This window comes from Alligator sinensis, unplaced genomic scaffold (genome assembly GCF_000455745.1).
Source record: "Alligator sinensis unplaced genomic scaffold, ASM45574v1 scaffold131_1, whole genome shotgun sequence".
NCBI lineage: Eukaryota > Metazoa > Chordata > Crocodylia > Alligatoridae > Alligator > Alligator sinensis.
Window position 1 is genome coordinate 7,153,407 of NW_005841830.1, and position 23,834 is coordinate 7,177,240.

The window sequence follows — 23,834 nt, forward strand, 5'->3', positions numbered from 1 at the left end:
CACTACAAACCTTTCTCTTTGATACTCTTGCATCACAGCTAGAATGATATTTACAACCACTGCACCTTTCAATTGGTATTTCAGGCACAGATGAAAAAGAAAAGTCAGAGACTTCATGAAGTCTACTATGACAATACTATTAGCTATTGCCAATTAATTAAGGAATATGCTCAGAAAATATGGTGATGGGTAGTTATACACTGATATAATCAGTGTAATTTATATGGCGAGATTTACAGCAAATTAAGTTAGTTCATGAATAATTTTTTAAGAGGAAATATAACATGAATAATTTTCTTAAAGTTAGCAAATACCTATTGGCTATGTCTACATGAGATGCTACATCACCACAGCAACAAGTTCTGGTGATGTAGTTCATCAATATGGTGATGTAGTGCCAGTGGGCATGAACCGTGATGCCACCACTACTCTGCAGTAATGTTATCGGGTCTGTGGGGCACCACCCATTCCTCTGGTTCTCTACTGCCACGACTTTGATCTTATTAAGGAAGGAAAGAGATGGAATGTTAATAGGTAGCCGTGAAGTAATAACGCTTGACCCATTACGTGATTCCAGGTGCTTTATTCTCTCGTCTTTCTTTTACAGTGGCCCGTCCCACTTGCCCCCTCAGTCACCCTTGTGTTCCGGACAGGATCGCAGGCTTCACAGTTCTAAAGGTAAGTACTGGCCAGAGTCCCACAGTGCTAATTACTTCCTTAGCAGCTTGCGTTAGTGGTGCCTTCTATCCTGCACCAATTACGGCCAAGGAGCAGTCCCAGGTGTTCCGCCTCTGCGGGCAATGGTACCTTACAGTCCTGACCCAGTCCCCCTGGGTGCGAGCTGCTCCCGCCTGGGCTCGGCTTATTGCCTGCTAATTGTCTCATTAGTGGCGGAGGATTGCCGCGTCTCTCTCTGCCTCTCCGTGGTTTGTGCCGACTCATCTCCGGGAGCTCCCTCGCTGCCAGCACCAGCACCGAGGATCCGGGATGGTCTACCCCTTTGCTCCAGGATCATTGCCGACTTCCCCTTTTGGGTCCCAACCGGGAACCGCCTCTATTGTGGGATGCCTCACCCTGTCACTGCCGGGACCTGTGGCTTCTTCCCCCTTCTAACTCACCACGGCAGCTGGAGTTCTGTCGCAGGTATTGGGCGTCTTTACTGATCTGGCAGCTGTATGGTCCCTTCTCCACATCTCTCAGGGTCTCAGCTCCTCATTTTAGGGCCATCTTTCTCTGGGGTCTTGGGCAACCTCTCCCTCTCTCTCTCGGTGCCCAAAGGCATCTCTTCCAGGGCCTCGCCCTTCCTTTATTCCTGGAAGCTGGGTCCCATTGGCTTACCAGTGGTGTGGGGAATCTCCCCCCCACAGGCATCACGACTGCCAGCTGTGGGGACTTTCCCCAAGTAACAGGGCTCCGGTCAGGAACCCTGTTACAAGTAGCAATGACTACTGACTAGTATCTTGTTGCTACTGTGCAGTAGGGTCAGAAACAACCTGTGTGGTGTCGGGACTACACAGTACTGGCGGTCATTTAGTACTTGCTAAAGTAACAACTGCATAGTCAGGCACACATGTAGACATACCCATTAGCAGCTAAGCCAGGATTCAGACTGGTTCAAGTAAATGAATAAAAGGTACTTAGGCACATTTCAGCCATTCAAAAAATGAGAACAGTTCAAAGTAGCTCTGTACCAGAAGCACAAAAACTCATTACATGCAGTATGCTTCTCCATCTGGACTTCAAACTTCCATAAAATCATTGATTCAGCATAGATTTGCCTGTGTGTCTAATAGGCTTTTTTGCATTTGGGCACCTTTCTGCAGATGTACTGCCTCACACTAGAAGCTTTACTAAATCTCTGCTACATCTTATGGCAGAGATTCTTGACCAAGTTCCTGCAAGTTCGATTTAAGGGCACCACAGGGTGCTGTGCAATGTTAGCACTGTTACCTACACAAGATTCATAAGAAAAACCCAGAGAACTCAGACAGGAAATTCATGGTGTCAAAAACATGTCTGACCTGTTGGGTCTTTCTGAGTTCTTTGCAATAGAAGAATTGCTCTATTATTTTTCTGTAGTCAAAAAATGAGTGAAAGCTAAGAGTTGGCATTTTCTGAGGGGTGTCTTGATTCTAAAATAATTGAGAACTTCTGTCCTTTGCAAATGGCATATGCTACTTGATTTTTTTCTACCTCAATATCTGTATGTCAGCACTGGCCTGGCTATCTTAGCCTTCAGAGGGTAGTGGCAGAGAAGTATGAAATCAGTCCATAGCTTCCAGGCTATTGGATCAGTTCCTAGAACCCATCATTTCTCATGTTGCAGAATTAATTGACTTCCTCAGTGATTCAGCCATGCTGCTAGGAAATACTTGAGAAGACTACTGCCTGGCACAATTCCCAAAGATTCTAAGACTGGTGGTGGCTAGTAAGCACATGACAATGCAGGAAAAAAGGAAAACTCCTCAGTTATCTTTTCCATCTTCTAAGGTACACAGATATCCATGAATATACCCTCCATTTGCCAAGTAAAGGACTCTTGTTGGAATCAGAGATTGAGAACTTTCTAAACTTGTTCTAGATGCAGAGGGGATCAAACAATAAGTGAGAAGAAAGACCAGGGTGCTCAATTTCTTGCATGTCATTTGAGACCCGCGAAGCCTGTTCCACAAAAGGACAGTTTACCTTATCTACTCTGTCAACCAACTGCTAGTGAGTTCAGATATGCTGTCATCTCTGTATGTTCACCACAGACCTTTTGTCATATATTTAGAGATGTCCAGGTCTCCCACTCCAGTCACTACAGTTTTAAGGAGCATAATCTCTGGTACCTTGGAAAGGGAGCCATCCACCAATGCCTCTTGATGGTAGGTTTCCCCCTGTCCCTGATCTCCTACCTACATCTTTTAGGGTGGCCTTGCTTTGCTCATAGAAAAGTCATAATTTATTTTCAATGTCCTCCAGGCCCCTGGCATACACCTCATCACTTTGATCCAGTCAAGTAGCTCACCCCATGTTCTATCTTACTTGGTGGGGTATGCTTGAACATCCAGGGCGCTGCCATTGCTTGGCATTATCTCATATGAATACATTCATTTTTTTGACCTCTTCAATCAGTTACTTCTCTCATCTGTGGCATGTGCTTGAGATTTCTTGTGGTCAATGAGTGCATCTAATTGGCCACTGCACTAGCCACCTATAACCAAGGTGGAGTTTACTCATGGTGAATTGCACTTAAGGGGCAGTGTTTAATGGGCACCGATGTGGTTACCCTTCTTGCTGTAGGCAGTCAGCTAAATTACAGCATATCTCTGTCTTGCCTAGCAAGCTTTGACTAGCTCTGTGCTTAGGTTCGACTTTGAGCTAGCAGCTTGCAGATGAAGTGGCCTGCTCACACACAAATCTGAGAGAGCAGAATAAGACTGTATTGTTTGTATGATCAGAATACATTGACTGCACAGCATCTTCTGCCTTTCCTGTTGTCTGAATCTATTAAGATTGTGGCAGACAGATCCTGACTTGTGTCCTGCTCCTTTGCAGTGTGCAGGTGGCAAAAGGAAAGGAGAGATGATTGTGTGGAGGAAAGGGTAGAAGTAAGGGTAACTCAATTTCTTGGTCTAAGGTGCTGCTGCATTAATATAGGATAACTTGATGACCCTGACTCCCTGAAAGACGAAGAGTTTGTCCATGTGTTCATTGTTTCAGTAGACTGTCCTTCGTCCTTTCTTGGAGCCACTTCTTCTTGTGGGCACTTTTTCATATAGCTCCTGGTGTACAAAGGTCTTCTATGTATCTGTGATTCAGAAATAATGCATACCTGGCATCTGCTCATCATCTACCTATCCACAGAATCTTGGCTTTTTAGGGCACCTGCTGAAAGTGCTCACATTATCCCTTTGTCTGTAAAGAGAGCCTTGCACCATAACATGAACCGTAAATCTGAGCTTAGGAAAGTGTCTCTACTGGATCTTGGGGACCCTAGATGTCTAACCAGGTCAATTTGAATTGTCTTCCTGGGCAAGGCATGCCTAGGCTGGGTAAGGTAACATCTAATCCAAAACAGATAGTTGAAGCAGTTGGAATCCTGGCCTCATTAACTTAGGGGTATTATTACTACCTACTTTAAATAAGTACCAATAAGGAATTTGCAGTATGCTAGTAGGCATTACAAATATAGAACTGTAACATAACAGCCATCCTTGATGTAAGTTTTTACCTGAATATATTTGTATTATAATATATGATATAACAAACTGACTGTTTGGTTTACAATGGTATAATCTTTGCCCCTCACACTTGTGGGGGAGAGGATTCAGAAGTCTGCTGAATCCTAGAGGTGGGCCAATATGGAAATACCTGGAGTTACTGTTTATAATGATGGTTACCTGTAACTGATTGAAACTAGATGACCACACATGAGTGGGGGAGAAGGTACATGGTATTTTCTGGTGTGCAGTCATGTTGGAGCTGGTCACTTAAATCCATCCCTGTGTCTGTCATTCAGGCACCTGCATTCTCTGCTTAATGTACAGTTAATTCATTACATCCAGTTCCCAGGGTCAATTCAACACTGTTCCACATAGCAGAATATATCTGGTCCTTTTTTCTAGACTAGCATTAAGTGACTAATGCTTGAATGTGAAGGAAGGGAAACAGGGTGGTTATAATGCTACTGCAGCCATTACACCTGTTCTTTCACTTTTCCTGGTAGCTCTGAAAAGGGATCAAATATGTTTCAGTTAGGATCCCCTTAATACAACATTACATAGTCTGAAGGACTGATCCTTCCCACAACTACTTTGCAAGTGCCTAAACAGAGTTTAGAATTAAATTTGAAAGAAGCAGCTGACCTTAATTAATGTGAAAGAAATGCAAAATGGCCATTAACTTTGAGATGTAGAGTGTCATATTAGTATTTGTGATGTTATACAACACATTACAAAACAGGTGCTATGCCTAGAAAAGATTCAAGAATGTAGAAGTAAACTAAAATAAAGAATAGTTTGTATATTGAAAGTGCCCTGTATTTTGGTATAATATTGAATTTGTTTTTTGTAATTTAATTACTTTACTTGCACAGATAAGCCAGAAAATACTATTGCACTCAATAAGTTAAACACTTGACATTTTTATCCCTTAAAATGCAACATTCTAGAAGTCTAGAGATGTTTATTAATTAGTGATTATTAACACCCAGTAAACAACATCATGTCTTGTAAAAACACAATCTTCCTTCACAGCATGGAGCTGAAATCTATTATTCACTGATTCCATATGCTGAAATACACTCAAATGATCACAAATGACCTTAAGCATTAGATAAATGTAAATGAGGAGAAAGTAGAAAATGTGCTTTTGATTGATATCTAAAAGAGCAGGTTTGAAATCTTGACAGGGGATGAAGTCCTATACAAAGTATGTGGCAATATGAAACCTACAGAATGTATCATTCTGAGGAGGGATATACCACGAGAAGGAGCCCCTCCCAAGAGTATCTGACCTTGAAGATACTTACAGGAGGTGCTCAGAATCTTTAAGGTCTGTGATCAGAAATATTTTCAAAGGGGAATGTATATATTATCTCTTCAGCAAGCACTTATGAGGATGCACAGGTATCTCCAGACTCTGTATTATTTCACAATTAATGTAAATATTTTCCAGCTATCAATTACACAGCTCTACCTTAAGAGCTTGTCTACATAGGAAAGTCACACCAGTATAAGCTCAGACAGGAATTCAAGCTACAGGCATTATAACTCTCTTGGTAGACATTCTTATTTTGGTATAAAAGCATGCTCTTTTAGTTTAGTTTTGTCATTTTGGAAGGAGTTTAAGTTACACCGGAAAATACATGTATATTTATAACTCTTATTTCATAGTAGGAGTATCTAGATAGGGAGTTATGACAGTGTAACTATACTGGTTTAACTAGACTGATTTATCTGGTAAAACATTCCTATGCAGACAAGCCTTAATTTGGAATGTGTCAAAAATTGGCAACAGTAGTAGTCAAAGCAAGCCAAATTTCAAATTCTCAGCTGCTTTCAATACCCACTATTTCTAATTACATTTTTAATAAGAATACACCATGTGAATTTGTGGTCTCAATGATAAACCTTCCTTGGACTCAGTGTGACCAGGATTTTGTTCTTACTTTGTCAATTGTATCATACAATTGACAAAGAGGTAAGATTTCTTGTTGGTGATATCTTTTACTGGACCAAATGCATAGTTGGGATAGAGGCAGACAAGGTTCCTTGGGTGAATTTGATATCTTTTATTAGACCAACCCAAATGGTTGGAGAATAGTTATTAAGAAAGCTTTCGGGTTCAAAAACCCTTTGTCAGGCTAAGGAAGTTTCAGCAGTTGGTGTGTGCTCTTCCTGGATGGAATGAAAAGTAAACAAGCCAGAGGCTGGGCTGGGGAGTCAGTTGCCAGGCAGATTATAATGTATATATGTATATAATGTATATATGTATAATGTATAGTTGGGATAGACGCAGACAAGCTTTTGAGTTCTCTCCTTCAGGTCTCCAGGAGAGAAGCAAACACTACACTAAGTAGCAGATGGAAGAAAAGCTTGTGTAAAAATCCATAGGTAAATAAAAAGAGGACAGAAGAGAAATTACCAGGTAACCAACAGACAAGAGAGTTGAAGTAAAACCCTGAAAATGGAAGAATAAGATAGTTTTGGAGGGTCGTTATCACCTATGAAGTACAGAGATAAGTGAGTATGAGGTATAGTATAGTGAACCATGAAGTCAATGAAAGCTTGTCTACATCGAGGCCAACCATGCATTTGGTACAATGAAAGACGCGACCCATGCAAATGATTGCTTCTTGCATAGTTCCCAGACCATCTTAACAACATTACTTCAGCACTAGAAGTGCAACTATATAGCAATTTTGCAGTGACACCAGTAAGAACGTTGAAATACTTTAGCTAATCCTCCCCCATATTTCAGTCAGGTAAGTAAATACCATCCACATTTGACAGTGAGGGAAAGTGATAGCAAAAAGAGAGGTTTTGACCTCACAGTGAAAGAGTTGGCACAGTTAAGAACTCAAAATCCCTGCGGTAAAGTTTTCAACAGCATCTGGTTCTCTTAGGGCTAGGTCCTATAAAACAAAATGTACCTATAAATTCGGTGCTGCACTGCATCTACACAGACCTTCCCCAATGTGGACTCCAAATGTACAGTTGAAAGTCTAAGTTCCCTATACAAGCCTTGGGGAGGGATAGGTGCTTCAAAAGGACAATCCAAAAACTTGCATACAAAGTGGGATGCTGGCTTGAGTTAACCATCAGGCAACACTAACCAGGGCATATGTCTGAAGTTCAAGCAGCTGGTTCAGGGCAGCAGGAAGATGGCCCTGTCCACTTGGGATCAAGAGCTCAGAATCCTCTCCATTCTTTCAAAGAGCTGAGCAGAGGCCACTTTTTGAAAGCAGGTGTGGAAAATAGTGGAACAGGCGGCCTCTCAAACTGCTGATTTTCAGCCATGCAGCTGGTGAAGGCTCTTCTGCCCATGATCTTTTATCATAGCCTCAGATAAGTTACGGTCCTCATCTAAGAGAGGGGAATCCTTGGTTCTGGTCACTACTCCAAGGGCTGCTTATGTGTTTTACACTGAATAGTCATTGGGTAAAGCCCAGAAATAATTCTGGGAGCAAGGGACAAAATTTAGGACTCCCCCTCTCTCTAGGGAGTGCCATAACCACTGGCATAAAGAACCACACTCCCTCTTGCTAATCCTCCATCTGGCCCAATGAATTTGCACTCCTGGCGCACACTGGGTCAACTTCACCAGGAGGGGTAAAGTGTGGTGGTTAACTTCCTTGGCAAGTGGGAGTTGTGGGTTTGAATCTTGTCTGACTTCCCAGAGTAAGTGTTCTAACTTTTAAGTTAAAAGGCAAAAGGTCAGCACTAATACTGCCCCTAGCTGTGTTTTGTATTAAACTGTAAGCATGCTCTCAGCATCAAAAATTTGCTAGTCATGCTTTGAACGCAACCTAATGAACTGAGAATTTGGGAGGTGATTAGGTGTCTCCTGGCATTGATATAACTGCAACAGAACTAAGGTAGTAGTGAGACATCTGAGTCACTTCTGAGCGTGTTCAGTAGCCTTATTCTAGATCTGTCTAATCCTCAGTCCCTTGTACAAATAAAGCACAGTCTCCCACGTACCATGTACCCTATTTCCTAATCTTACATCCAACATAGTGGAACATGCTGCCTCTCAAACTGCCAATTTTCACCCACACAATTAACAGCCTCCTTTTAAAGAGAGACCTTCCATATATTAAAAAAATAATAAAAAAGAAGAAAAATGCCATGTCAAATATAGCCAAGATTAATGATATTGTATTCTAAAGTATACAATATAATTAATTGCTAAGAAGTAATTGATTGCTAAAAAGGAATTGAGTTCAAGGATAGGTATTTTTCACTACTTCCAAATTTGGATTTAGAATTTTTTCCAGAGTTCTCAGCATATATGGAAACACCCACATATTTATATACAATTTCAGATAGTGGTATTAGAATTTGGGATTAAATAACTGCATTTAATTTCATAAACACCCATCTCTTGAAGAACTGGCTGGACTCACTGACAGTGCATGGTTATCTTCCATGCCGATCAAATTAATAATTAATATTTTTGCATTTAGATTAAATGTATATTATACAAACAATCAATTTTAAAATTATCTTACCAGCTTGATACTATTTGAGCCTTAAATACTCCTTCATTTTGGTTCCTTCTGATGATGTCACTCACATCTTTAACATACTTGTTAAGGAACATCTATTAAATTAGCATGAAAATAATGATTCATCCAAAGTACATTTCCCAATTTTAATATCTTCTTACTTTCTTTTCCCTGCTTGGTTTTCTTTAATCTGAGCCAACACTGAGCCTTTTTAGAAGTAATTAATTTATAGTGCCCTCGAAATATCTGGACCAGCAGTTCATCATTTTACCCATGCTCATTGTCTGCCCTTTATTTAATTTTTCCACCTTTGTGTTTTATTTGAAACAAAGGTTCTTCCATCTATGTATATGAACAGAAAGCTAACAATTTAACAATAAAAGCAGCACAACTATCTGGCAACTGTGGATATATACCATATTTATTTGAATCTAACAAGCCTGAATTTAAGGCAACCCCCCAATAATTAGATTCTATACATGAAAAAAATATAAATTTGTTATAATTTTCCAGGTATAGAACGTAATTATTAGAGGGTCACCTTTAATTCTTCCCTTCCACCACTACATGGGGGCACACACTGGGAAGGCAGGTGTTGTTGGGAGGTCAGCAACTTGCCCCTGCCCACTACCTGCCCCCACCTCCAGCCTCAGCTCCTGCCCCACTGGCCTCTGCTCACTGGCCTCTTCTCCACAACCCGCCAGCCTCTGCTTCCTGCTTCCCCCCAACCCCTCCTGTCCCCAGCCTCTGCTTCCCTCTTCCCTGCTCAGCCTCTGCTTTGCACCTGCATGCTCCATCCCTATTCTAGCCTGGGGCACTGAGCCCAGCCCCACCCACACAGCAGCTGTGCGGGTTGGATTGGGGCCATGCCCAGTGCCCCAAGGCTGCAGTGTGTACAGAGCCCGTCAATTTGGTGCAAGGGTAAAGCTGGAGAGGAAGAGAGGTGGGCAGGGGAGCAGAGGCTACCTGGGGCAGAGGAGGTCCAAGATGAGAGAAGGGGCTGTAGGGGGGTGATGGTGGGAAGCAGAGGTGGTGAAGGGTGGGGGCAGAGACAGGCAGCTTTGGTCCTGACCACTTAGGCACTGGAGCCCAAGCCACAGCAGCTGCCTGCCCTCCCCCACCACCCTCACAATTCATTCTGAGATGAGGGTCTTTTCCTTCCCTGTTAAATTGGGAGGGGGGACCTCATCTTAACATTGAGTTAATATAGTATTATGGATGCAGAACTGTCAACATTGTCTCATAATGCCCCATTTAGTTTGTGGTGCCCTTTTACAATGACATGGGCCACTAGCTCACTAGTTCCAAGAGCTCATGGTTTTGACTTCCATTCCTGACCCAGCACATACACATCAGGTTTAGTGCTGTGACTTTCTGTAGGAAATGTAGCATACAGCAAGAATACATTGGCATGTAATGCAGTGGAATTTCTGGCTTGATTTCTCTTTCTTGAAAACTACTTGGAGTTTCTCAGCCACAGTTGATCACAAGAGAACAATACATAGCATTCCTTCTTCTAAGGAGCGGAGGGGAGGGATGTTTCTGCTTCATTCTCAGAGCCTTGTTACACTGTAATTCTTGGCAGGGTAATTCCTGGAGCTCTTAACACCTGGACTGTCTGCACCGTAACACCTGAAACTGGTTTTAAGCGCTCGTTATGCAGCTCAAAGTTACACCACTCCAGGGCAGGATTATCTCTGATCTGTGTTACTCAGCTTGTGTTACACTAAATTGTAGCCACTCTAAACTATACCTTAGTATAAACACGCCACCCACCCATTGTCTCATGCTGGCCTGGATCAGGCCCACTGCTCCCCATCCTCCCCAGTAACCTCGATACCTACGCACTGCCCCACTACTGCCCTCCTGCTCACTTGTGGCTGCTTGAACTGTCTGGTCAGGGGAGTAGGTAGGGAAGGGTTAACCTACTTGAGCAGCCATGGCCATGGCTGCTCTCTGGGTTGGGCATAGTGTGAAGACCAGCAGTTTGGCAGCACTGGGGACCATCAGCAAAGTTAACCCTTCCCTGCCTGCTCCCCTAGGAGAGAGAGTGCAGGCAGACATTAGCAGGCAGAGGGGGCAGGGGGAAATCTGTGGTGAGGGTGGCAGATTCTTACCTTTCAGTCCTCCAGGCCCCTGCTGCCCTAGACATGTGACTGCTCAAAACTCGAGCTAGCACTAACACCGATCAACATTTGAGCAGCTCACAGTGTAATGTGTAACAAGACCCTCAGCCTCTTTTTCTCTGGAAGCTCTAAACACAGATTTTAGTGCTCTGTGTCATCACTCATATACTAATCAAAACAAGGAGTAGCACTGATGGGTTTGAAAAGGACCAGTATCCAATCTATTTATAGCAATGGAGACTCTCCAAGACTAAGGACACTTGTAGTCAGCAGTAAAGGGTACTAACAGCAGGTAATTGAGGGACCATGACAGGACACACAAAAACACATTTCAACTTGCACAGATTTCAGTGATTCGTGTAAAACACGAATATTGGGACCTGGTCTCCTCCCTAGTAGATACTATTCCCATTCAGAAATAATTAGTCTCTTTCCTTTCTCAACATAACCACTAAAATTAGCATGGAGAAATCAAACCACTGCAAGGTGCTCAGACAACATAGGTGTGGATTGGTAAAGAAGTGTACTCATGAAGGCAGCTTTTACGAACAAATTGAACCCATGCTTCTAAAGGAAGATTTTGCTGAAGTACAAACAAGTCATTGTATCCTTTACTGCAAATTTCTTGTCTGCAAATGAAATAATTGATGTTTTGTTAATTAAAAATTACCACTATAATGTATCTCTATATTTGCTTAACTTAAAAATCACATGATTAACTTACCTAAGAGTATGGCTAGTGCACAAAATTTTAGCAAAATCTTCTACGTTAACAATGTAGAAGAAAAGACCATTGACATTTATTACGTGCAACTGAAAATTATAAAAGACTATTTTAACTTGATTTCCCTACCCTCAAGATGCACCTTGTAAAGCATTTCTACCACATCCAATGAAATATCAGAATGTACACTATATATCCATGGAGCAGAAGGAGAACATGACTACTCTCATAAGCAAAATATATTATTTTGTTAGTAGAGGTAACACTGTAAATAAATTAGCTAGAGTGAAGTAACTTTATATACTTAATTCAGGAAATCTGTTTACAATTTTAGCAAAAATTTTAACACTATATATTCTAAATAATTTATAAACCCATATCTTCAGGCAATAAGGTAACATCTGACCTTTATAACCTGGATTTCCCATGGCTGTTGAGAGATCCACACATTCCACTGCATTTCAATTGCAATTGTAAGGTATTGTCTCAGCACATTGTATTACTGATGCTTTCTGGTGGAAGTTAGTTGCCAATTTATGGTGCATGTGAAACAGACTTAAGACATAAAGTAATGAATTATATGGCCATTTTTATTAGAAATGGACCTGACCTGAAAACTTTGATTTTGTTTGGAATGTTTTTTGTGTTTTAGGATATTTTGGAGATTAGAAGTTCTGGACAAGATCCATCAGATAGAAGTAACGCATCAGCAAAACACAGATCTGGATCTATATTACCCCAAAGTGTGGAGAGATTTCCATTTAAGTGATCTACTTAATCTCTTTAAGTTTCTTGTAAAATGCTGACCTTCTCCTTTTATTGTGTTGCTATCAAAATAATCAGAATCACTTAAACACATCCATACAAAATCAGTGATAAATTGATTTAAGCTGATAAACCAATCTTTACTTCACTAGTTTACTCCTAGGTATTGCAGCATATGCTATATGATCTATTACTCAGTTTATCTATGATTACCTGTGATGAGCACAATGATCTGAATCAAGGACAGGGTGACACTTTTTTTTAAATGAACCATCTTCAGCATTTTAAAATCTCTTGACCCCCTGCATCATAGGATCAGTATTCACTATCAAATATGAATGTTTTATATAAAACTAGTTAATGCTTCAAATTAAATGCACAGTGAAGAGAGATTTGAAATTAAAGTTAAAACAAGTGGTTGGTATGTTAAGCAAGTCATGTAATATTTCAATATACTACCTTCATATTAGCATTTACAACATACGGAGTGATTTCCTTATCTAACAGCCAAAAATAGAATTAAACAGTTTGGAAAATACGATAAATGGTGTAAAAATTAAGGTAAAATCAGATCCTCGAAAGCTTAAGACTTGACAAAGCAAGGCCATTTGTTAATCTCACTGAATAGTGAAAACAACAACAACAACAATTATGATGATGATGATGATACAAAGGCAGATTCTCAGATGCAATGCACTATTGCCAGGTCGATTTTCAATTACATTTCACTGATGTATTCATTTGTTTCTTAATGTGCTCATCTTGCCCATTAAGAATAATTAGCAGGCTTGCTTGGTGATTTCCTGGCTTCTGACAGTGATTTTTTCCCCTTTTTTTATTGACAACTATTTTTAGTTTTTGGAAAGTAATTTTTGGATATTATAGTATGACTGGCATATAATTTAAGTTTCCTAAGAAATTTAAAGGGAAGATGTAAACAGTAATTTTTAAACAAGGTTATTTAATCCATAATACCTAAACAATAAAGCAGAATACTAGACATTATTTCTGTAGAGCAGAATCCAAAATAGAAAACACTATTTTAGCCATTTTCATGTGATTCAGTCAACAAAACTATTAAAACAGGTGAATAAAAAAGTAAAAGTAGGTAGAAATGAATTGTTACTTCTATTATTTTGGACATTTTGGGGCAGATTCTATTCTCATTTGCAGAAACAGAAGGCCCCTGATTTCAGTGAGGTCAGTGTGGCTGTAACAGATCTAAAATTGTATTATATCTAGTAACTAATGGAAAGAATGCAAAAGGAAAATTACCATAAGACAGATCATAAAACTATCAGTGAAGTCCATAAAATACATAAAATACAACATAAATTTTATTGCACACTTTTAAGAATGCATTCCACCTGCACTGTAAAGTTTTTAGAGTACTGCACTTTGGCATCCTGCTATATTAAACCCATTGTAAATCTAGCACAATAAAAGCACTTTGAATCCTGAGTTTCAGAGTACCAAATGTTAAGAAAAAAAAGAAATAAATTCTTGTGGCAGTCTTTCATCAGTCACTTCTCAGGACTAATAAACTGAATACAGACTACAACCTCTTGAATGATTTTAGGAAATGTGAAATATTTCCTAAATAAATTATGGAAACATAAGCGACTTAATTGGGTGATGTTAACAGTTCTCTTTTTGAGGAACAAAACCACTTTAATTGTTTAATACAATGGATGAATAATTTTAGCACATATTAGTTCATACCCCTGAGTTAGAAGAACTTTGGCAATTTGGTAGAAGTTCAGATGTGTTTATTTAATCTCTTAAACAAGGTGTTTACCAACTTGGTGATTACTATACCCACATGAAACTTTGTGTGGGGAAAGGGACATTTTTGTTAAACAAGCATCCTTTATCAAACATCACTTTATTTTGCTATTTTGATTTTGTACATCTCCTACCCCCGCTGCCCACTGTGGGATGGGGGGAGATTATTTTTGTAAATATCCCCCCACAATGTCATATGAATATAATTGATATAGTATAGTATGTTACATTAAACTACACCAAATAATACAATACTGAAGCATTAAACTCATTCATAAAGACATATTAGTCATGACTTAAATCTGTGTCTTTTAGAGATTCATGGGGCTTTTTTCAAGACTGAAGTATATGATTTGTGATTGGCTACTTTTCTCCATGAAATTGTTAAAGTATTTTAGGTGATTATAGCTGGCAGTGTTACCTCTAAGATTATAAGTGGGCTGTGAACTAATATTCTTGCAGTACCATGTCTCTTGTTTTAACAGTTTTATGTAATTTCACTTTTCGCATTTTAAATAAAGGTTAACTTAATGAAAAAGTAAGTACACAATATGCTTGTATTCACATATATATAAATCATAAATCAAAATAATTCCGATGCTACAGTAGTCAAAACTGAACAAGTAGTCTGCCTTAAAATGCAAATTTAAAAATTACTAAGGAACAGAAGTAAACAGATACCTTCTTCCATTTTTTCTCTCAATTTCCAACAGCTACTAACAGTCACTAAAAATATCAGTTCTTGTGCTATTGTAGATATTTACTGCCGTAAATTATGTTCACTCACTCTCTTGCTTAACCAAAATACATTTCAGTTTCAGAACTGTGTGTACACATTCATATGGCATAACAGCAATTTATTCTAACATAATAATATGAGAAATAAAATAAAATAGAACACGGAAGAGACTAGTTTTATACCCCAATGTTAGAAGAAATAATTCAAAACTGATAACGATTAAATACAATAAATGGATAATTTATAGGCAGGTGTAAGTTAACAGTAATCACAGTACCAGGCATTTAATAATATACACTGTGAGCACTAGGAAGTACATGTGTATTGTGTATAATATAATATAAAAGATTAATATCTGAAAGCAGACTTGGTATAAAAAAGATCTAGTTTCACTAGTATAAAGAATAAATGTCAAGGGGGAGTTAATTATTTGGTTTGCTGATGTGCTTCCTATAACATAAAACATATAAAAATGGAATCTCTCAGCACTTAACCATTAGCCAAATATTTATCACTGTACCTTGCTGCTTTCTTGTAACCAACATATACTTTTTTAATCCAAGAAGAAAGTATGGAATTTATTACAGGGAAAATTGTAGCTCTGTTCAAGAAATTCTATCTTTCCATTTTTTAATTACTTATGGAGGAGACTTTTTTTAATATACCCCATGCTGTCTTTCTTTATATCAATTGTTACTCAGCCAGTAAAAAAGGAATGAGCACAACAAACCAGTTTTCTATCTGAATAAGGATACTTTTGATGGCCTTTTCATTTCCATCAGTTAACAGAACTTCTTTGACATCTGCAGAAATAGCAACCTGAAAAAAAGAGCACAGCAAACAATGAGCAAATATGCTTGTCTGTGTGGAAGTGAAGACAGGAGTGACAAGCCTTCAGTATCATGCTTCCTCACCTATTTCTCTGTAACAATCTTCAATCTTTTTTCATTTTATGTCTGCATTATTTTAATCATTCAATCAAATCAGTCAATACTTTTATCATTCCATTTGCGGGAGCCTCTATCTTGCTATCATTCTGTTCCGTAATTGCATTGTGACAGCGGATGATGGTATTCTGAGAGGCTTTCATTTGCGGGCTTCTGTTTATCTAGTAGAGCCATCATACAAGGCTGTCACTCTGCCTTTCAGCTTGCTTCTGTCTGACTGCCTGATGCCCTTCATATAACTTTGCATTGCAGGCAGATGGCTTTGTAAGGGTAATTTTTTTGTGAGCTTTGACATGCTCGCACATTGGGCTGTAACCTCGACACATTGTATAAGAGCGACAGGTTTGTCAAATGCCAATCAGTGTAACAATATGCTTTTATTTGTAGAGACATAAAAACTTGTCTAATGCACTGCACTGCTACATAATATCTCCTGAATACATGACTCAGAACCCAGAGAATGGTGAACGACGCTCCTGAATGGCCAATCTAATTCAAAAGAATCTAATTACCGAGAGCTCTGGATCATGTTTGTTGGTGTAATAATGCAGGCAAAACATTAGCAGCTATATCATGGTGCTCCAACTGTGATTCGCCAGGCTATTCCTGTATCTTAGCAAATGGGACTGTAATCTGAAAAAAAAAATGCTTCAGCTATGGCAATGAAAGACAGACCGTACGTGGCCTGGAATGTCACAACAAGAGATATTGACTACACTGAGGTAAAATGTTTCTGCTCATCGAGGCAACCATAAAATCAATATGATACGAAAGCAAGTCAATCTAGAAGGTCTCTCAAGACTCTGCAGCTTGACCGCAGCTGATGCTGTTGACAGTTCTCTGACCCAGCAGTTGGAGGCACTGGAACATTTTTTCTTTTGTTCCTCTCTCTGAAAGGGATTGGAATTGAGAAAAGACCTACCATGAGCCCAGCCAAGCATGTCATGCCACCCCCTAGCTCACACACAGCAAGGTCCCTGAAAGAGAGAAAGGAAATGGTAGAACCCATACAAATTAGATGAAAATGGTCAGAAAGACATATATGTTACAAGAACAAATTGCCATCTGCAGTAAGAACTGAGCTACCAGGAAGTTGTAGAGACATGACTAGGCTACCTCATGTCGTTTTGCGTTTTAAAAATAATTATGAAATAGAAAAGTCACAAAGCAGGCAAATCAGTGGGGGTTCCCTCATTAGTGTTCAGTGCAACATTACCACCGCTGAGCTGAAAAATCTGAGAAGGTTCCCTTTTTTCCCCTTGTCAATGGCGCTGTCTTTTAGAACTAAACTAGCTAGAGTAGCGAAAGATAATTGTTAGGAAAGGATAACAATGTTAATCCACATTCATTCTTGCAAAAACAGTTAAAGAAGTAAATGGAGAAATTAATATTATTTATGCATCTGTCCACACAGCTGTATCTATACTTTATATATTAATAAATTAAAATACATTTTAAAACAAGCTGCATGCCTTACACAAAATAATTACACAGGAAGCATTCGGTTCCCTCAATTAGCACTTAAAATTGTGAGTGACCCACAAACAATATAGCAGTGCTGTTATAAGCAACACTGTAACAACATATAGTTAAACCATTGAAAACTAAGGTAAGGTAATGTCAAGAGTCTATTCTCAATACAGAAAGGAATAGAACTCAGCATTAAGGCTGAATGTCTAATCCGACATGCTGTTCTTAACTTAGCCTATTGTGCATAGGTGTTAATAACACACGTGTTATCCACGTATAGGAAATGTACTTTGCATAGATAGTCTGCATAATGGGAACGGAGTAGGTGGAGCCATCGAAAAAAGGCTTGCATTGGGGCCATCTCCAATTCCATGGCATGTTCCAACTCCAGTAAGGGATAGGGAGGTGACACTGCATTAGCCAGCATTGAAGGAAGTAATGATTAGAGCAGACAGAAAACTTTCCATGGAAATGTTTTTGACAGATTTTTTTTTAACTAAACAGAAATTGAGGTGGGAAAAAAAAAAGAAAATTCAATGTGTTTTGCAAACACATTAAAGTAATTTCCAATTATGTTTTTTCCAGGAAAATATTTTTCACAGACATCAATGTAAGCACTGTTTAAAAAATAAGTCCACTACCCCAGCAGAGTTTTATGGACTAGGCTGTATCTCTATAATCTGTATAATCTGACACTCAATCTGGGGATGGGATGGATTTCTCTCAAACATTGTGCACTTTACTAGCAAAAAGTCTACTAATCTAGTTTTATGAGAGAGCAGTAAATATCATCCTTTTATGGACTGGCATAATTTGGAGCCAAAGAAAAACCCAAATGTAATTAAGGAAATTAAAGAAATTTAGAAATTTGCTATTTAAATTCTGAATTTCTTTGCACCTTGTGATTTAAATAAATTCCTCATCATTATTTTGTCAGTTTTTTTCTCTGTTTTTCTTTAGGTTTTGGCTTTTCTTAATGGTACAGGTATGGTGTTTAACAAAAACACTTATAAACTACATTTTGCATTTAATAGGTATTTATTCCTTTATAGCAATTACGAGCCAGGCAGTAAATATAGCAAGCACTCAGGGTTTTTTTTAAAATGTATTATGGAACCAATCATGCAAATACATAATATATGTACACACATATATATGAGAGCACTTATTCAAACATGCATGATAAGCATTAACAGCTCTTTTGGAATCATACCAGTCTATTGAGCAAATACGTATTTGGTGACTTTTACAAAATGAGAACTAAAATTTGAAAAAATGTAGGTACTCAGAGTTGATTGTTTAGGAGGCCTAATCCTATCAAGTGATGACTAAGTAAAATGCCATTGGCTTTAATGGAATATTTGGGTTTTCAGATTCTGTAGGCCCAGAATTTGGGACTTGTATAGAACTTATTTTGGAAAAAAATGGAGCAGAATGATCTATGATGCACACCCACAGTAGCACTTCTTAGTAGAAGCCACAGTAGCAGCTGTGGGGAACTCGGGGAACTGAACCAAACCAAATAGCTGGGTTGGGCATTGGGTATATATCTGTGGGGAGAAAGGGTCAGAGGAAGCCTCCAAATGACACTAGAAATAAAATTTAAGAAGCTCCAGTCTATTTCTGCAGAAGCAAGGTGAAGCTCCTTATAAAGTCAGGAATCAATGGCTGGTGAATCAAAGTAGTGGCAGATCTATTTGCTTCAGCCTGCCTCCATGCCGTGTTCAGAAAGTTGTTCATAGTTTTGTAGGCAGCTCATGTTCACAGGGGGATGAAGGGAAACTTCTATAGCCCAAATCCTTCTCCCTCACTCAAAACAATAGAACCATAGGTGTCCTACTGAGTACAGGGCCCTGGGCACCCACAGAGAAGGGAAAGGGATATATAGCTTTATTTATTTTTTATGTATGCCTGCAGCATGCTTGGCTTGGCTTGTTGCAGAAAGGTTAAAAAATACATACATAAAAATGTAGAATGCTTCAAAAATGCTAAAAGAGCATTAAAAGTAGGTGTACAAATACACCCATTGCCATATAACACAAATGGGATGTACCTTATCAGATATTACTTTGCTTGCTTTCACAATAGATGTCAGTTTAAAGAATGTCTTTTATTTTTCCTGACCTTCACAATCAGTACTGATCGATCGGAGCTTCACTTTTGTTTCCCAAAAATCAAAGTGAAATAAAATGCCTTGAGTGGAAATCAAAAGTCTTTGACATATAGCAAAAAGCTTGCTGTGCATTATTAGTACCCAAAGGCAGCTCAAAATTCTTTGTTAAGAGCAACATGCTTTCACCTTGAACATTTTAAATTTAATCTGAAAACTTAAATCATAGCAATCTTTACCATGCAGATACAATAAAACTAACAGATTGGAATTGTATCTTTTGTGTTCAGCTCTGTACCTGAACATTTGATTGTGCTTCAGGCAATAGTAAGCTAGCACCTCTTCAGAAGGCCAGATACCTATAAAACAAAGATATTTGCTTTTTAGAATAGATTTTTTTCCCTCTGAAAGGTGTTGTCAATATTTATTTACTGTTTCAATATCTCCACCGAACAATAGTTTGCTGGATTTTTTAAATTTCTGAAATAGACTGCAATGCCAGAGAATACAGTAAAGAACAATGGCAGTATTTCTCAGACAGTCAGCAACAGATATATGGACTTCAGCAAGATTACGCCTCAAGAGCCTACTTTTTAAAAAGTCAGACACTGCCATTAAGCCTTTAACATTAAGAACAATCAAATTACAAGAATCATCTATTTTATACCATACACTTGATATTTGCAACCTCAGTAACTACTGATAGGCATCAGATTCAACAGAAAATAACTTCATATTCAATGATGTTCAGCTATGAAACTCCTAATGGTTTTGTGACTAAATAATATTGGTAAGTATTTTATCTCCTTGGTTGGTAGTCATGTAAGAGTAGTTCTGTGTAAACATCCATAAGACAGAATTTGGACTGATGTACAGCACACTGGATAGCTCAATGATTTGTTAAGACAACCCTTGGCCTTAAATGGAGCTTGTGCCTGTTTAGGTCAACTTGGTCCTTCAATGCTTCTGAAAGTTTCTGACGGGTAGGTAAACTGAATTCTTACATAATTTGCTTTGTAGAATTCAGATAGTTGGTTTTTTTTAGAAAAAGTCTTTTTTACTATGCATTAATGGTATCATAGAACATTTCATGAAAGCAAGTTTGTTTTGCAGCATACTTAGCCAAAATCTTCCTTCCTATTAGTCACTGCACAGCTTGATTGTTACTCTAAAGAGTGTATCTGTTTCAGTCCATCCAACTCCTGGCCTCACCCACCCAAAGCTGACACTATCTGCATGAGGCCAAAGGTGCTGCTCTATTTTAATTCAATCCTTCCTCAAATAAAACTCATAGCAAAGACAAATAGGCCAAATCCTGAGCACCTATGAAAATTTTGCTTAAGTAGAAAACAATTAAAAACCAAGAAGGATTTCAGGATTTGGCTCACAATAAGTACACCATTTTAGATGACAGAAATTATATTAATCAGGGGTACTGCATTGATTCCCAACACATATATTCAAAGATAATTTTTATTTGTATATTTCACTTTAACTTAGATTACAAGATCTCTGCAAATTGACTATTTTTTAAATATGCCAAGGGTTGAACTTAAATAATCATACATTAACCAGTGCTCAGTGATACACATACTCAAGAGCCTACAACATTTTATCTATCAGCATTGAAATATGTTAAAATGACAGATTTTGCAATCAATATATAACCCGGTATTATACTAGTGTATGATACAAGCAATGGTTAAGCTTGCATTTGACTGGTAGATATTCATGCCATAAAAGTGGTTGTTAATGGTTAGTGAAGATGCAGCTAATTTAGAACCATTTGTAATACTTAATAAACGACATTTAAAAAAAAAAAACTTCTATAGCAAAACCTTCCATTCAAATGAGTCTTAAAAACACTTGTATTTATGGCAGAGGGCCTTGACCATCTGGGTTTCTGGCTTATCCTCAAAAAAGCTCAAATGTATCTTACTTGAGTGTGGCTTTAACTAACAGAACAGTTTGAATGGAGTCATAAAGTATTCACCAAATCCTTTTGTCATGGCACTAGTTACCTCTTCTGCTCTCTTACAGTGTTAATACCCAGCTCCCTCATGGAAGCAGTCACATGCACATGACTTAGGAAAAAGCTGAGGAAAAAGCATATTCTGACCAACAAAAAAGCAGAAAAAAAACCAGAAAAAGCATATTCTGAAAAAACAGAAAAAGCATATTCTGACCAACAATGCTACTCTTTAACCAGGTGCACTGGAACACAAACACTGCACCTCTCCCTCCGCCTTATGTTGCATCACCTCAATACTGATGCAAAATGCCATGAGCAGAAGAAGCAGAAATCAGGTCTCTCACAAGCCAGGTCTCAAGGTGCAAGCACACAGTACTATAAATTAAGCCATGAAATCAGCAGCAAGAGTACCTTTGTTAATTTTAGTAAAAGGAAAAGCTTCTCTTACTTGAACAGGTAGGTAAGCTTCTTTGACTACTTTCAAAACAGGGATAATCTTAAAGATCCATGTGGAGGAGTTTGCATTCTACCTACAACCCCTTCATTCTGACCTACATTTTTCAACACTGCGACCTACATTACTATAAAATAGTTCATTTCTGTTAAAGAAACAAATGCTCAGTGCAGCTACAATAAAGTCAAAAGTCCCATTAATTTTTAACATCTGACATTAACTCTTCAAAGAAAACTACCATTTCTCATCTTTAGTCTGTAAACACACACACGTATAAAAGTGCGCCTCACTGCAAATTTTATAAAGACTTCTATGATATTTAGTATAAAAATAACCAAAGTGGGCCTCTCATTTTTCCATATGTAAGATTGGATAGACACTTATTTGGCTGTGCAAGTAGCATGGGCCGTATGCTGACATGCTTAGGACCTTTGAAGATACAATAATAATTGTACCACTTCTGAACAAAATTGGATGGCAGGCAAAATTAGGCAACGGTTGAAACAGATTTGGACAAAACTCTGCACTTTGGATTCACAAAACAAATGTCTTGAAAACTTCAGTGTAAATGATCAAAGGCATTTCAGCAGATACTGTGCTGGAAGATTTCAGTATATGCAATGAAACAAACAGGAGAATGAAGGCTACGTTGGAAGTCCCATGAAGTAGAGCCATAAAGATGTATTTATGCTTGTGTGGTCGTACAGTACCCAGTGAGAGCTGGGAGAGACCCTGGGTTGCCGACAGGTAAAACGTCTCCCAGAATTCTGAAAGAATATATGTGCCGCATCATCCTTTGCACGCTTACAACACCCCACTGCTCACCAACCTGGGATAGGAGATCTACTGCCCACCCCTCTGGTCTTTTTACAGTGATTACTGCAAAATCTCACAACATTGTCAGCATCCTATCTCTAGGTGTTGATACAATGCTTGTTTTCTGCTGGAGTGGTACAAGAGACCTTAACTACTAGATTGGGCTGGTGGTGATGTAGGGAGTACTCTTTATTTACCGTATGTCAACAGCACTCAGCACTGTATCACCATATCTGAGCACCTCACAAACAATAATGGATTTAACCTCACAAGAAACCCATGAGATCATGAAATACTATTATCCTGGTTTTACAGATGGAGAATTGAGCCACAGGGAGATTAAGTTACTTGCTCAAGGTCACAGAGTACATTTGTGAGAAAAGTACAAATAAAATTCAGATCTCCTGATTCCCAGTTTTGTGTCTGAACCAAAAAGGCTCCTTATTATCCTATGGAAAAAGAGCATCAAAAGTACATATGATACCACTGAGGATGCTTAAATTAAGTTGCTTTTATCACAGTACCCATGGCCAAGTCACTGTACCATAATGACAATGAATTACTTCAGCTCCTTCTGTGTCAAGCAGCTGTGGAGCATCAGGTCTTTTAAGCAGCCTTACTGATATCAGGCCTAAACAACATTTGAAAAGTCTAAACAGGATACTTTGCAAGTGACCCTTATTATGAAGGACATCATTTTCAGACCAAAACAAACTTCAGTCGGTTACCAGCATTAAATATACTGAATCAGAAAATGGTGGTTACGGAAAACTTTCCATTGTCAATGAATTCCTTAACATTTTAAAAATAAATTTCTTTGGCTCCTTCTACTGGGTCTTCATTTTGCTCTTAACCATGTATTTTAAAAATTAGTGCCACCCAATTGAAAGCTCACAGACTGAGAACTGATACAGCTTCTCCAAAAGAGTAACATCTTTTGAGAAGATTCTCAGGGCATGGACACACACAACGCTTAGAATGGCTTAAATGTGGTTTAAACCTGAAGCAGACAGACATCCAAGCCTGTTAAACCAGTTTAAAGCCACCTGGAATGGTTCAAAAACCATTGAAATAGAACTGAGTTCTATTTTGAACTGTTTCACTGTGAACCAGGTCAGTATTATAGACACCAAGTGTTCTGCAACATGGGTCTGTCCTGGCATGTCCTCCAGGCATCAAACACTGCACTCATTGCCTCCATGCACCCAAC

General features: G+C 38.7%; 1 protein-coding gene across 1 annotated transcript in view; it reads right to left on the reverse strand.

Annotated features, from left to right (window-relative positions):
* CAMKMT (calmodulin-lysine N-methyltransferase) overlaps positions 1-23,834 on the reverse strand; it is a 373,030-nt gene that overhangs the window by 48,009 nt on the left and 301,187 nt on the right. Inside the window, exons 4-7 of the mRNA XM_014519498.2 lie at positions 19,681-19,741; positions 16,725-16,779; positions 15,611-15,674; positions 8,720-8,786 (exon numbers count right to left, since the gene is read on the reverse strand). Coding sequence (XP_014374984.1) covers positions 8,720-8,786; positions 15,611-15,674; positions 16,725-16,779; positions 19,681-19,741 — 247 coding nt within the window. The remainder of the gene's footprint in view (positions 1-8,719; positions 8,787-15,610; positions 15,675-16,724; positions 16,780-19,680; positions 19,742-23,834) is intronic.